At 43.9% G+C, this 15,984-nt stretch overlaps 1 protein-coding gene across 1 annotated transcript in view; it reads left to right on the top strand.

Moving 5' to 3' along the window:
* Positions 1-15,984, top strand: part of LOC119168395 (phospholipid-transporting ATPase ABCA3) — a 70,053-nt gene that overhangs the window by 39,304 nt on the left and 14,765 nt on the right. The window contains exons 10-15 of the mRNA XM_075867867.1: positions 292-540; positions 2,755-2,905; positions 5,557-5,750; positions 6,810-7,225; positions 11,187-11,312; positions 12,723-12,893. Of these exons, the coding sequence (XP_075723982.1) occupies positions 292-540; positions 2,755-2,905; positions 5,557-5,750; positions 6,810-7,225; positions 11,187-11,312; positions 12,723-12,893 (1,307 nt within the window). The remainder of the gene's footprint in view (positions 1-291; positions 541-2,754; positions 2,906-5,556; positions 5,751-6,809; positions 7,226-11,186; positions 11,313-12,722; positions 12,894-15,984) is intronic.

Here is a 15,984-nt window from a genome sequence, read left to right as displayed (position 1 = left end):
ACTCGTTACTTAGTGGTTACTCCGTTACGCAAAATGACATTTCGCGTAAGTGAATTTTCCATATCTTCTTGTAGCAGGTGTTATAGGATAGTTCGAGATGTCCAATGCGAGGTGAACCTATATTTCTCGTGGAAGAGTCAAGGTTTCCACCTAAAATCCAAGCATGTCAAGTGATTGAGAATGCGAGGCGAACGAGGGTTGATGACGTTACGCCGACCTAGTGTCGAAGGCGAAGCTGGAGTATCCTCTGAATCCTTCTTCTGATGCGCATTTACGACGATGCGGTCGCAGAATCTCCGACGAGATGATGGATGATCAGTCGGAGTCCGGGACACCAGGAGCGGCGAAGGTCCCTGTGGATCTGAAGGCACTTCGCGCCAATTGCGAGGGCTGCGTGTGGAGGAAGTCCTTACTGCGGTCGTTGGTGGCGCTGCTGCACAAACGCTTCCAGTTCACACGCCACCAGTGGGTGCTGCCTGTGCTTGGGATCTTCGCGCCGGCGTTGTTGCTCATGCTGCAGGGATACCGGGATCAAAAGTCGTGAGTGGCATTGTGATCAGGGTAATAAGATCAGCGCTGCCTATGGATCCACTTAAGACCACTCTTCATTTTGGTTGAACAGCGCACGCAAGACGAGGACGAAGGAAAAAAAAAACACACACGCGCGAACGTCGTCTCGCGACTAACAATATTTTGGGAAATAACAGAGGATGGGTGCGCTGTCTCGCAACCAACATTTATTTGGGAGAGAACAGATAATATATCGATGAAGTGCCACTTTAAAGAAAATTCATAAACACCAAACAGCAAGACAACCAAACACGCCGCAAGCAAGGGATTATAACATTGGTATCATCCTCTGCAGGTGCTAAAAAGATAGCTGAATTCTGCGTCGCTCGGCGCAATTATATTGGCCAAAGCAGAAGATGTATAACCATTCGCCTGCGAGAACACGAACGCTTATTATCAGGGTCAAAACCGTGCTCCCTCACCGCTCATTCTCTCGAATGTGGCTGCGTGCCCTTATTCCACGACACAAGGATACTGCCGCATCATCGAAATCGGCTAGCAAGAGAAGTGAATGATGCCTTCCACATCCGCAAAAAACAAAGTGTGTCAGCATGCCGTCGATTGCACTGAGCGACGCAGAATTTAGCTATCTTTCTAGCACCTGTCGAAGATGATACCAATGTTATAATTTTTTTTCTTGCTTGGGGCGTGTTTGGTTGTTTTGCTGCTTGGTGTTCTTGCATTTTCTTTTAAGTGTCATCTACATATCATTTGTTCTTTCCCAAATAAATGTTAGTTGCGAAACGGAGCTTGTCTTTGTTCTTTTTCTCCGTCCTCGTCTCGTGTGCGCTGTTCAACCAAGATGAACCCATACCAACTCGCTTAAGCTTCCTATCTTATGCAACTATTATGCAACTTATGCAACTTTCATTTTTCTATGTCGACACACTGGCTCTTTCCCGCTCAACAACGAAAGCGGCGTGAGCCTATAGTGTACTTTTGCTTTGCCTCCGAGATCAGGGAATCAGATGTGAACTCGCATAGTTTTGCACTGACCCCGTGATCTGCATAACTTTGACCAAACGACGATGTCACGTGATGACGACCCTCCGTCATCTCCCGCTAGGTTATGTCACAATGACGCCGCGCTGACTTCACACATTTTAGCGCTTTGTTTTAATGATGTCGGATGGTGACGTGATCGGTCGATTTTTTACATCGGTTGTGTTGACTCCGACACCAGTGGTTAGTTTTCAGATTTCACAAGGCAACTAACGCGGTCGCTATAAAATCTTGCAGCGTCACTTTTGTAGAGAATAGTGCTTGACTGCAAAGGGCGAGCAAATCGTTTCATATTGATTCGCCAGGCCAAGCTCGACTGATGCTGAGATGTCGGCTAACGCCGGCTATGTAAACGCAGGTGCGCCGCATTCCGAATTTTGAGAATTAGTTGGGGAACTACTGCGCTGGTTGATATCCTAAGCAGTTGAGCACTTCGCGCTGTCTTCACCACAATGTATCGCTTGGGTCACGCTTCCGTTATGCGAAACCATAGCCTTCCCACACACGGTTTCTAATGCCATCCACTACGGCCGTAATTGTACAAACGAGGCTTTTAAATGCATCATTCACAGCATTAATCATTTATTAGAATACTGGCCTGAAATGCTACGCTATAGACGCTCACATTATATTTCACTTCAGAGGCTCACAATATAAATGCTTCGCACTGAAATATTCTATGGTAGGAAACCACATACCAACTATGGCGGAAAAATATTCTGCAGACTGTGTTCGCTTTCAGAGAATAAAGAAAACGAAAAGCCATATCATGCACCTAGATTATTCAACGAACCGCACCACAAAAAGCAATGTGTATTAGCTTTAAGGAATACCATTTCTCTGTGCGAAGATTAGACTAATCTTTCTGGAATTTTGATGTCTGCGGTAGTGACCAAAAACATCCTATAAATCAATTTTATGAGTTATCCGGACAGGTAATAAACCATTTGGTAAACTTATGCATCGATATCACATGTATCCAACGCTAACTCCTAAACCTATCCACACCCATCGTTTTCGAACCCTTTAAAATTTTAAAGCATTTTTTCTGAATATTTCGAAAAGTGTAAGTGTCTGGAAGAGAAACATGACTATTATTCCGTAATCCTATCTGTAGTGATGTCGTGTTTTACGAGTGAAACTGTATTTCCCTGCAATGGCTCTGCCATGGCCATACCGTAGGGCGAAGGCGACACCTAACCTGAAGGACGTGTACCCTTACGACTTGAAGGTGTTGTACAACTTCACCATCTCGTCCATACTGTCTTCCGACGATGACTCTGTGGTGGTTTCGCAGTACTACCGCCAACTCCTCGAACAAAAAGGCGTTTCAGTAAGTTTCTCTACACTGTGGTTGTATTGCACAAACACTGACCTTCGGTTCCACCTCGTTGCAGTAGCTTGAGGGGGCAGATGATAGTTCAAGCTCTCGAAATCATGTATGTACAGCAACGTACATAATAGGAGCAAGGCAACCGAACTATATGTTACTGGTTTCACCCCTCTTATGTTTATTGCTTTGCGCGTAGTGCAGGGATGCAGCCTGCCTCGTTCGCGTTTTCATGGAATAAATTCAGCGTTTAATTGTGTGATGTAATTTAGCGGGATTTTAACCCAATTGGCTATTCAATTTTACTTTTTCCTCATTTTGTGCAAGTGTACAATTACACGTGTCTATTTTCTTCGCTTTCATCGTTTGAGAGTCAGCACTGTTATTCCAGACCAAGCCGGCGATTTCGAAAGCTAAATACCCCTTCAATTTTATTTCTAAAGTTAACCTTGCTGAGTCATGTTACCGACTATGAACGTTAAGCCATTCAAAAACAATGGTAGACTCGTTAACGCTATAGCAAATTGATCACATTTAAATTAGAAGGAAATGAACTTAAAATTTGAACCCAAATGTGAACGTCGAGCAGAGGTGAACAAAACATTCTATGAGGTACAAGTGCCAAAGTTTACCTTATCGGCGTTCAATTATCAGATGTTTTGAATACAAATATGATATGTGGAAGCTAGATTAGACAAATATTCATTGCTTAATTATTTCTAAAAAGTAAGTATTTTCTACGTTCGTTACTTTCAAACAAGAGATGAACTGCTTCTAAACAACCGCTGTTCAGGTTCTCTTCCGTAAAAACGAGTGTGTGCGCACCCGCATGAGATTTTAACTGCACTTTTACCTGTACTCGATTCTAGTGGCTAAGGTACTCGGCTGCTGACCCGCAGGTCGTGGGATCGAATCCCGGCTGCGGCGGCTGCATTTACGATGGAGGCGGAAATGTTGTAGGCCCGTGTGCTCAGATTTGGGTGCACGTTAAAGAACCCCAGGTGGCCGAAATTTCCAGAGCCCTCCCCTACGGCGTCTCTCATAATCATATGGTGGTTTTAGGACGTTAAACCCCCCATATCAATTATCAATAAAACCTGTACTCGATATTGCAATAAACGTAAGAGAAATAAAGCGACAAGAACTAGTAGGCACAAATTTATTGTGACAACAAGAAAGGCCTTCACACACGGATGCAATGAAGATAAGCAGAAAGCACAAATGCCGACCATCAAATAAAATGTTCCCTGTATATCGCTTGAAACAGTTTTAGAAACGAAACTTTCCTTGCGTTATCAGTAATGGAAGTGTCACCTGTCGATTAGGCACACATGATTCTGCGTGACAGATAAACTCGATTAGGCGGTTGTGCTCAGGTGTGAAAAGCTACAGCCGTCAATCGGTCGTGCGCCTGCATGCGTTCCTAGTTGTCAGGTGGCGCTTCCATTCTTGCATATGCGCAGATAAGTTATGCCACGGACTTTCTTTCTGCCACCGTAAACTCTGTTAGTTTACAGCCTCTGCATGCTAGTTGTGCTGCCTCTTCGCCCGTTGCTGCTTTTGTGCAGTAGCCCTTATTCGTTATTTAAGTGTAGGGTTGTACAACCCAAGAATAAGTGCAAGCTCCACCCACAAAAACAGGCAGAGCTCATCGAATTTCAATCACTTACGTGGGAGGTCGTGAAAGCCAGCCTCCTTTAGAAACCTATGCGCTTTTTCATAATGTAAACATCACGCGTATCCGAAACTGAAGGTTCATCGTTGCTACATATTGTAGTGCTTTTGACTAAAAGCGGCATTGAAATGTCTGCAGAAATTTACCGGGAAAATCGAGTTATTGGACCTTTTATTCAGCGACACGAATATAGTTTTGCAAGGGCACACCAACTTTCTCAAACATGTAAAAATCGCTTGGCGTAAAAAAATTATTCTGATTCGATGGGACACCTATGCAAATCCTCTCTGGATGGAAGCATGGCACCTGTAAACGGAGCTTGTATTTTAGGGGCGAAGCTCCGAAAGACGTGGGTCTGTCCATCCATTGTATGTATGTACGTGACCGCCTATAGTTCCACCTTTGCCAACTGCCCACTACTTCGTCCTTGCAAACATCTCACTACGCCCTATCACCGATCCACACTTCACGGATCATAAAGCAAATACTGCTGAGAAGTAGAGAAGTAGCCAATATCAATTACAAGATAGTCGTGTATACTTGTATCCTAGTGCACGTTAAAGAAGCATAGAGTGTCCCACTGTGTCCGTTCCTTGTTAGTATGTGGCCGCCTATAATTCCACCTTTGCAAACTGCGCACTACTTCGTCCTTGCAGGCATATCACTATGCCCCATCACCAATCCACCACTTCACCGACCATAAAGGCGTTATGATGAAGCGGCAACGGAAGCGGCGTATAGCTACCACTTACGAAAAATTTAATTTCCTGTTTCAATGTATACAGTAGTTGTCACGTCTTTGAGGATGTAGTGGGCGATATTCGCGGATAGTTCACGGTTTAGCGATGAAACCCTCCAGCACTTCGCCCCGCTCACCATCATTCACTCCGTCAATATGCTGTGATTTTTTCTTACGTTGGTAGTTGCTATAGACCACTTCATTTACCATTCTGAAAGCCTTCACGTTCCCACTTGAAAGGTGACGCGCGTTCGTGACGTCACGGACTACCTGCTGGAAACTGGCAGTCGCAGCATGACGGAGTACTTGCAATGCGTGGTGGGCTCCAGCTTCCTGCTCGTCGGCCATAAGAAATCCTTCCGCCAAGATGGATCCGAGGAAGTTGTCCAGCTGGGTGTCTCCAAAGACTACAAAGGGAGACTCGCTATTGCGTGGTAAGCGCATGTTACGCTCCTGCTATGGCGGTAGAGTTTTGCGGGCCATGGTTGGTGTCGCTTATCCCATGGTTGGTATGGCAACCGCCGGGAAGATTTCAAGGGCCAATGTATCAACCCCCCCCCCCCCCCAAACACACTACGAAAGCGTAAAGAATTGACGTAAGACCCTTTTAGTGCGCCAGCAAACGCTGGTTGTGGTTCAAAGACCGAGTCTAAACCAAGAGTTAAAAATAAGGACGAATTATATTATTAACACATGAGTGAACACCGGTATCGCACAGCAGAACGCAGAAATCTCCGTGCAAATCGCAGTATCAGTAGTTTGGAGTCAAATACGGGGAGAAGTTGTAGAAGCGTAATAGCTTCCTAATGACAGAGCGACGAAGAACGCAGATTTTCATTAAGGCGTTTTCAGTATTATATTGGGAAGATTATAATGTAAAGCTTGAAGTTTCATATCACATTGTATTAATACATTATTATTGTATTAATTTTGCAAAGCCATGCTAACTGGTAGTTCTGCACCATCGCTTGCTGGGCGAATTGGTTCATGCTAATAATGAAAGGTAACCTCTGATCAGAAGAGCTTGAAAACGAAGAACAAGACAAGAAGTGAATGGAAATGCCTGAAATTGCATATGCGACATTATACGTGGGTAACATCGAATGAGCAGCCTGAATGTCGTTGGTTTTGACCGCGCCATCACTGAGTTATTTCGTCATTTTTAATTCCTTTCCGACTCCAACATGGTTACGTTTGTAGAGTTACAGAAAACTACAAATTACACCTATGTATTTTTGGCTTCGATTTCGGCTTCATTGGCGTGATATAGAGTATGAAAATTTCGTGTCTACGGTGGCGAGCAATTTCCACATACTGCATAGGTATTGATAAGGTAGCCACGGTGCTTCTATCCGTGGTGCTCATACAATTCCCCTTTTTGTTACATTGAAAGATATGCAATGACTTGATAAGTAGGCCTTTCCGGTAGCATTTTTTTTCGCTGGTGATTTCGAGTCTCTATGTCTGCGAAGTACAGCAATCGGTCTTCGCAGGTACAGTGGCGAGATCTACCACAGCGCAATAATCTCCCTGAACCTGGTTCACACATCGCTACTGCGCTGGACCATCGGCGACGACACGGCGTCCATAAAGCTCCGCGTGCGGCCGCAGAAGTACCTGGAAGAGACGGTCTCCTATGACCCCGAGTCACCAGAGGTCATCCAGCGGCAGCTGGAGCGCTTCACGCTGGGAGCCATGTCTCTGGCCTCCATGACGGCGGCGTGCGGCATGTTTCCCGTCGTGGACCGTGTCAGCGGCTTCCGCCGGCTACAGCTGCTCACGGGCCTTCCTCTGAGCCTGTATTGGCTGGCCAACTTCATATTCGACTACGTCGTGTACTCCTTCTCCGCGGTCGGCATCTGCACTGCCATGATCGTATTCTATGGCGCTTTCTTCCAGGAAATGATGCGTGAGTTGCCGCAACTTGCCATCTTCAGACTTTATGACGTCATCTTGGGTCGTCTTTATTGCCACGACGATCTGTACTAGAAAAGCCATACACCATCTAATCCATTTGCCTAAGACGACAGAAAGACAAAAGTTTTTCTTTTAAGTCCATCCTACTGACTCCCCTTCCCGTAGGCATTTTCCATCTGTTGTGGTTTGGCACTGCAGACTTTTGGCATTTCACGTGGATTTCCCATTTCTCCGGGTCTTGGATCGGCCCTCCTTTAATGAAGAGACGTAATGTGATGGCTTGACGTCATGAAAACATGACAGCATGATAACATGACGCGTACGTGTTATTTGACCTAAGACGCAGCGCAAAAGTACCGGGAAGGTGAAAAGTGTCACGGCAAAAAGATGGGGCCGTCTTTCCTGCCGATACGCCATTCTCTGTTTCACTCTATTTACCTCATTCTTTAAGCACCTCACTGTACCTAGTGGTACTATGTCTGATTCTTGTGTAGAAACATATGTCTATGTCTCGATTACGAAGCCAACTCCAACCAATATAATGTGGCTAACTACTTCCTGAAATCGATGGTTTGACAAACCATCTTATGGCGGGGAAGACGTATAAAATACAAGCGTAATGAAATAACGCTGACCAGAATGAGGTTGGATCAAACATGAAAAATGACGTTTCGGCAAGCGTATGGTACCATAAGGTAGCCGGAACGTCATTTTTTAATGTTTGATACCTCTTGGTTTCGGTCTCAGCTATTTCATTTTGTTTGTACTTCAAACTACTTTCTCTCAGAGGAAGGAAGTGTACAAACGAGAACTCGCTATAGCGCAAGCTAATATTGGCTTGATAATGACTAATTTTGGCTAGTGATTGCTCAGTTATTATAGTGCTAGCTACTATCAACCTACCAATAAAAATGTCGACCAATGTTGCTTTACGGCACGTTTTAAGTGGTGGTTAGACTACAGAAAATAGCTATTTTCGTCTGAAGTTTGCTAATGTAGACAAGGTGCTATTATAACAGCACCGCATTCAATGACATATTAACATTCAGTTCTCTACAAGTTCCTGTAAAAATAAGTGAATTTGATTTAGCTAGCAGAGGTGATTAAGAATAGATGGATGACCACGCTTGCCCCTGAGCGACTCACGACAGGACGGAGCATACTTGTACCAAATACGCGTAAATAAATGTTACTACCGTGCTCTTGGCGGGGCTGTGGATCCTAAACTTGGTACATCACAGAAGTATGCCTCATCAGGCGCAATAAACAGAAGATTGCGTTGCGACGCTTGGTGCGTTTTTTACAACGCCGATGGCTGCCACAAGATCATGTTTTGTTCATGCCAGGGCGTTAATAGTATACTGACGGAGATTCGTAGATTTGATTCATGATATACGCAGTCACAGTGCTAAATGCGTAGATTTCTGCCTCATATTTTTGCAGAAGTGCTTCCGTCACACAGAGTAACTATACTCTGCCTATCCTAGAGTGCGCTTGGCCCTAATGAATCGGAAGTCGGGACGAGTAAAGGAGAATTCGTTTGTTTTTCGTTCTGTAAGTTGTCAATTACTAATTAAGAAATATGTGTAATGTGCAGGGGCATCGACAGTGGAGGGTAAAATAATACCCCCCCCGCCCCCCCCCCCGAGAAAACAGTTTTAAATTTAGCGTATGCATGTATAACCACAGAGTCATGTTGCTAACGAAGGCAGAGACGGCTTCTCCAAATCGAAACTGTTGATTTGGCTGAAACTGTGGCACTGGCACTGATATCGGTGAATTCAGCATTGGTCATCAATCTACTGGTCAAGGTCGAGAACCACCGTCTTTTATACATCCCGAGTCGAACTTTTCAGCCTCATCATTGGTTGTCACGCATGATCTGAAATTATCTTGCGTGTTCACGTCTTGTGCACAATCTTAACAAAATGATTTAGTGTATACAAACGACAAGCTTCTCAAACACTGAGGCGTGGTCTGCGCTTAGTGTTATGCGTTAAAATCGACCGTATCTAAATATCACGCGTGCCAGGGTAGACCCACACCCACAAGCGCACACATCGACATACGCAAAGTGTAATTGAATACCCTACACCTTGCAGCAGATTATGGCTGCGTTACCGATGGTGTGGAACTACACGACAGATACCTGAAAACCCGGCATGGCCTTTTGAAATCGGCTAAATATTTACTGATTATATCTTCTGAGAATCTTTGTTAGCAAATGATTGATTGATATGTGGGGTTTAACGTCCCAAAACCACCATATGATTATAAGAGACGCAGTAGTGGAGGGCTCCGGCAATTTCGACCACCTGGGGTTCTCTAACGTGCACCAAAATCTCAGCACACGGACCTACAACATTTCCACCTCCATCGGAAATACTCGGCTGCGACCTGCGGGTCAGCAGCCGAGTACCTTAGCCACTAGACCACCACGGCGGGGCGTTTGTTAGCAAAGTACTTATGAAGTATCTTTGTCTGACGAATAAAGTGAAGATATATAGTAGAAAGGTCGTGATGAATTGGTAAGGTTTTAATAACAGCAGAAGAAAAAAAAACAATAATTATTACTTTATACGCTACACAGTTCGAATAAGTATGGTTGTTCACGATCGCCTTTACAGACAACTAAAACCACCACGAAGTTGCTTTGGCCACTCAAAATTGGACACTCAGTAACTGTATTCGTTGCGTTAGATAAAAACTGCTCTTCGCTATTGAGGATAATTGCTATTCGAGTAACTTTTTGCCTACTTCTGGCGTTCCCGAAGGAAGTATTCTTGAACCCGCCAACAAGATCAAGTTAGCTTAAACTGCAGCCTTCAAAATATTTTAACATTGTGCGAACGCTGGGATATGTATCTCAATATTGATAAAACAGTATTTATGAAAATAACAAAAAAATTGATAAACTTTGCTCACTTATATTCTTGCATCCGTGCCAACTAAAAGGTTCATGAATATGAGTACTTAGGTTTCATAAAATAACTTATAACCTCAGTTAGAACTACCACATCTCTTACCCTTGCGACTCAGCTTTGAAAAAGTTCTACTACTTGAGACACAAATTGAAACATGCATGCTCCTGCCGTGACCCATCTAACAGTTTATACTTCTCTTGTCCATCCTAAGCTAGAATATATACGCAGTTATCGTATGGATTCATTACACTAAAGCTTACATAATTGTGTTAAAAAAGATCTGACGTAAAGATTCGAGGTTGATCTTTTCTAGATATTGTTCCAGTGATTCCCCATAGTGTCCTAATGGCCCAACACAACATTCAGTCCTTGCACCTAAGAAGAAAAAATTACAGGCTTAAGTTTCTGTTCATACTGCATGTTAATAGTCTCTTTCTCTTGAGCCTATATTAGGCTTCTCACTGCTCGCCGAACGAAACTAGACATGGCCACTTTGCCACACTAACTCTTTATATAGCCAAAACCAACATACTTCTTCTTCCCTCGACCAGTAGCCGACTGGAACAGCCTATACCTCTTGCTAAACTCTGCATCAGTGACTCTATCGAATCCATTTCATCCTTAGCGTAGCCTTTCCTGCTTGAACACAATGTTCTTGCCAATATTATTTTTTACAGATGCATTTGTACATTGGTTAGAAAGTTATGCATTGTTTATCTTCTCATTCTGTACATTCTTCTTCGTTGTTTTAGATTTTTTTCAGTGCTTGTTTACTTGATGGCAGATTCAATTTGGTGTTAGTAAATTTGTTTACACCTCTGCACTTTGTATTGTTTGTTTATACCTTTCGCCTCCTACCTTGGTCTTATCAAGGCCTGCAGTGTTTATAAATAAATAAATAAATAAATAAATAAAAAGTGAAAAATAACGTAGAAACTTGCAAAGCACCTTCTGAATAAATAAATACATGCTTCGCGATTCGGGAAAACTATAATTGAAAGTCCTGCTGCTCCTTGTGCTATTCGCCAGAGCCCGTTGTGCTTGTCATGGCCTGCTACGGCATATGCGCTCTACCACTGGCATACCTGCTTTCCCTTCGGACGAACAGTCCATCTGCTAGCTACGCTCTTGTCCTGTTGCTGAGCTTCTTCGGCGGTGAGTGAACGGCGCTATTGCATTCACGTTGGCCTATTGACGTCGATCGTGCCAACAATTGTGCATGTTTTTTACAGGCTAAGATAACATAGACTTTAAGGTGTACTTTTGTGCAGTCTTAAGACAAACAAGAGGTGGTCTATCTTTGAGTATGATTTTTAAGGTGTTTCTTTTTTGAAATATCGCCATATTTGTAATCTTTTTTTTCCTGCTCGAAAGCTGCACAGTAACGACAGCTTGTAGACACGCAATGTTTGCAATATATGAAGAATTACGTGAGACCCAGAGCTACAATAGTGTTTTTTTCATGATCACGCCAAAACTGAAACAGCACTGCTAGCTGCACTAGTTCGAATAAATTATTCTTTTACAAACTTAGCACGAGAAAAACGAGGACGAAGAAAAGCGTTATGGTGGTAGGTGATTATAAGTCGTGCTGCTATATTTCGCTGAGAAAAAAGTGTTTAGCCGCTTTGTGCAAGACAAACAAGAAGAAGGAAGGCGTACAAACGTGCGCCACCAAAATAGCGCTCGTTGATGTGTACGCCTTTTTTGCTCTTGTTTATCTTGCGCTAAGTGACTGAAGGATTTTTTTTTTTTTTGCTGCAAAATACAGAAGCATGGCTTATATCGACATACAGGCTTAACTGGACACACCCAAGACAGTTTCATGTGTTGCCGCTATCACTGAGTCATTTAACCTAACTTTTAATAATTTGAGTCCTACTTGGGACGCTATGCATCTGGAGACGTGGGCAAAATTGAAAAAAACAGCTAAACGGACAAAGAAATTTGAACAGTGATTTGACCAACAAAATGAACTGGCTCCTACCTATTCCGCTTCAACAGAAGCAGAAAACAGTACAATAACGTGGCACTTAGCCCCTACATTTCAAAACTTTTTTGAAAGGGAATAAACATTGTGTATTGCTGGTTCCTGTCAATTACAATCACTCGTGTCCCAGCACATATCTCGGAAAGTGAGTTATGATGTTATGCCACCTTCCCTCGCGTTTAATCGAACGAAATGGTCCTTTTAAAAGGGGGTGACTAGGAAGCGGACGTGACGCTTTGCCTAACAGTTTACACGTATATCATCTTCAACAATGTGCAGATGCGATCACCTTTTAAAAATTGCGAATGTTGATTTCCGATGAACCAGTTGCACGATCAGCGCCGTATGTGTCACTTACTTTTTTTTTGTCCCGCGCGTAAGCACTGTTTTATATTTTCATCATCGAATCTCACAAACTAGATTTATCCCCTTGTCTTCTTGAGTCTAGATAACAGCGCAACTCTTCCAGGTAGGTCCGAAAAGGTCGCTCAATCTATTCTGCTTCTTTAGTTAAGAGGCGCGCGTGCACGATGAGCGGAACTTACACCTAACTATGGGCGATGCTCTTTTTGCAGCATTCATGCAAAGCGGCACGATTGCCGCCGAGCTGCTTAAGACGGCGGTCGGCATCAGATACGTGCTGCTGAACATGCTGCCCGTCTTGCGCTTGCTGCCTTCGTTCGCCTTCATGTCCGCCTTCCGGAAGACCGTCTCCAAGAGCCAAGTCGCCTGGATCTGCAGTCGATGTGAGTAATCTGCTTTGGCAGTGCATTCTGTGTCTTTGTGGAAGACTTTAAATATGATTGAACGAAGCCTCTACTTCAGTGGTTCTGCACTATGCCTGTTTCTGGAACTCCATCTGGGTGAGGCGAAGGAATGAGGGACGCTTTGCAGTCAGAAAAAAAGGTTGGGGAAGGGCATTAAAAAAACATGTTTGATCCCTTCGCCATAGGAATGGGCAAATTATGGAAGTAAAACATGTCCTTACAGAAGAAGTTTATATTTACTGTACATTACCAATAAAGGGCTTGCGCAATGTCTATTGGTGTTTAACAGCTCTAATACTGCTTAACGCTGATGCATGTCTGAGAGCTATAACACCACTTAATGTTGATACACCCACATTAACGCTTGGTCATACATCTTCGTCCTGATGACTAACATTCATCAATAATGATAAAGAAACCCTTGTGGTCATAGGTGGGTGGGAAACCAGAGCAAATGATGTAACAGCTAGAAGAACGCGACTCATTGTATGCCGAAATTGGGTTGAGGTCGCCCGCTCTCGGCATGTTCGAGTTATTGAACGCCATGGCCCAACCAGAGGGAAAGTGAATGCGCGTGGTGTCTTGTTTGTTGGTGGCCCAAGATTTTTCGCGGGGCGAGCATAAGCTGCGAACGTGGAGTTATTACATCCAGACGACGCATGTGCATTAGGCTATGCGTGGCAGAGCTTCTGTTAAGATGGATGAATGCTATGAGCGACACCAAAGCTTGGGGTGAGATCACCACCTCGGGGTGTGTTGACAAATTTGCACACGTTGCTCTCAGAAACGCACCGAATCGGACGGACGCTTAGAAAGGACGTGTTCAAGGAACTAATAGCGCATGTCACGGTCATGATGCATTACTGCAATTCACCAAGTATGCTGAGATGACCGTGCTAAATATAAAAGGCGTATTTTCTGAGGGTTCTTAGTGTGTAACTATGGCGCAGTGGGCACCGTGCCCGGCCTCTGTTGCCGCGAACCCGGAGGTCACGTAACAGGTCACGTCACTTCCGTGACGGAAACGCATCGTGGAAGTCTTGGTAGGCCCTGGCATAAAACACTTTCGTGTTAATATTAGAACACGCATCGTGATATCAATGCGTTTTATTCTTTCTGAGCAAAGAATGGTCAAAGTAAAGATCCAAGCCACTTCGTCGCTGTCAGCTTGTCAGTAACTCGTGCAATCTGCAGCGGTATTCAGCCAGTATCTAGCGATCCTTGGTGAACAAATACGAAATCCTAGAAAAATTATACACGTGTGGAAACGTCGTTGCAAGATGAAGCAAAGGCTTTACAGTCATCTTTTACAGAAGGGAAAACATACGTCAGTTCCGCCACAATGCAGAATATTTGTGCGATGAACCAGAGCAAAAAATACAAAAATACACGCATCTCAACAAAGTGAATGACGACGAGTGGGTAAAGCTAGGTCCTGTGGTCTATGATGTCTACGTTGAAGTCCTCGACTAGTATAAACAGTCTGTGCTTGTAGGTGTTCTTTATTGTTTTCTTAAAGTTATGATCAATATTAGTAAATATTAAACATTTTGCGTCTCACATATGCTACCCGAGCGTTGCATTCAGTGACAAAAGTGACAATCGATGACAAAGCTCCGTGCTAAGGTCCCGAAAATTCATGTTTAGGTGGCTGACTAGCATAAAGGGTTTGTGCTAGTAGGTACTTTATATTGTTCCGCCACAATCATGACTGCTGTTAATTCATTTCAAACCTATTTTATATTTATACAATCTGTCACCTATGGCGATGGTTTTCTAACCACCCGCACAGCGAACAATGAACGTCGACGACAAAGCTAGGTCTCAAAGCACATAATGTGTTCTTTGAATTGGTCGACCAGTAAGGGTCTCTCTTTTTAAGTCTTTGATATTGTCTTGTTTTGTTTTAGGGGTGGAGCTTTTTAGGCCATTGGTCTTTCCCTTTTTTGCAGTCGCAGTGTTCGTATGTAACCACCTGTAGTTTATGAGTTGCTGAACAGATGGCGTTGTGTGTATATGACCTTGCGAATAATGTAACTAGATGGCATTAATGGTTTTCACAGCATATTCTCGGAGTGAATTATGATCAAAGGGGCGAAGCGTTCATACGTCCATCCGTGTGGCTAACCATCCGTGCATCTGTCAGTTCGCCCGTCCGTCCATCGCTTCGTGCTTCCATTCGTCCATGCGTTCGTGCTTCTGCCCGTCCATCCGTGCTTCTGTTTGTCCATGCGTCCATGTGTGCTTCCGTCCACCCGTCCGTACTTCCGAGTGTTCATTTCCGTACTTCTGTGCATCCGTACTTCCGTGTGTCCGCCCCTGTGTTCGTTTGTGCCTCCATCTGTCCGTGTCTCTGTCCGTCCATGCTTTTATTCGTCTGAATGCTTCGCCCCCCTCATCATCATTCACTCCGTGGATACGCTGCAATTTTTTCCTTTAATATTGTGCTAACGGAATATGTGGTTTTTTTCGCCGTTGTGTAGCAGTTCCTGGTACACTTGTGGACGCCGGTACATCCATGAATGCCGGTCAAGCCTAGGCCCTAGGGAGCTTTGCTCTAAAATGAGAAAGAGGTGATGTCACAAGACGTAAATCTGAGAAACGTTTTTAAAGACAGTAGTGTTTCTTGAGATACTTGAACGCAGAAATTTAGGTCCGTCTGTCTGTCAAACGATTCAATTTCACGGAGTAAGCTTAAGCTATTGCTGAACGCTTAGCGATCTTGAACTTGTGGCTGCGTTTATACCTGTGAAAATTGTTGATTAAAGAGGAAATATTACGCGTATCTGAGTCGAACCATCAATGCGTGATTATTAAGTGGTGTGTTCTTTCACTAGAGAATACATAGACACTTGAGCCTTGAAAAACACTGGTGTTTAAATACCTTGGTTTGAGCGTATTGATCTATACTGCAAGAAAATGAGACGATGCAAACCACGGAGACGAATAAGCGAAAGAAAAAAAGTGTCAGCTGTCTCATTGGTGGCACGCTCACGCTCACTTTCTTCGCTTGGTCGCACACATTTTGGGCCAAGGCTAAGAGCTTCTGTCTGCGGAGCTTAGGTTCAAG

This window comes from Rhipicephalus microplus, chromosome 6, assembly GCF_043290135.1.
Source record: "Rhipicephalus microplus isolate Deutch F79 chromosome 6, USDA_Rmic, whole genome shotgun sequence".
In the NCBI taxonomy this organism is placed as follows: Eukaryota; Metazoa; Arthropoda; class Arachnida; order Ixodida; family Ixodidae; genus Rhipicephalus; species Rhipicephalus microplus.
This window is presented reverse-complemented; position numbering and strand designations above follow the sequence as displayed.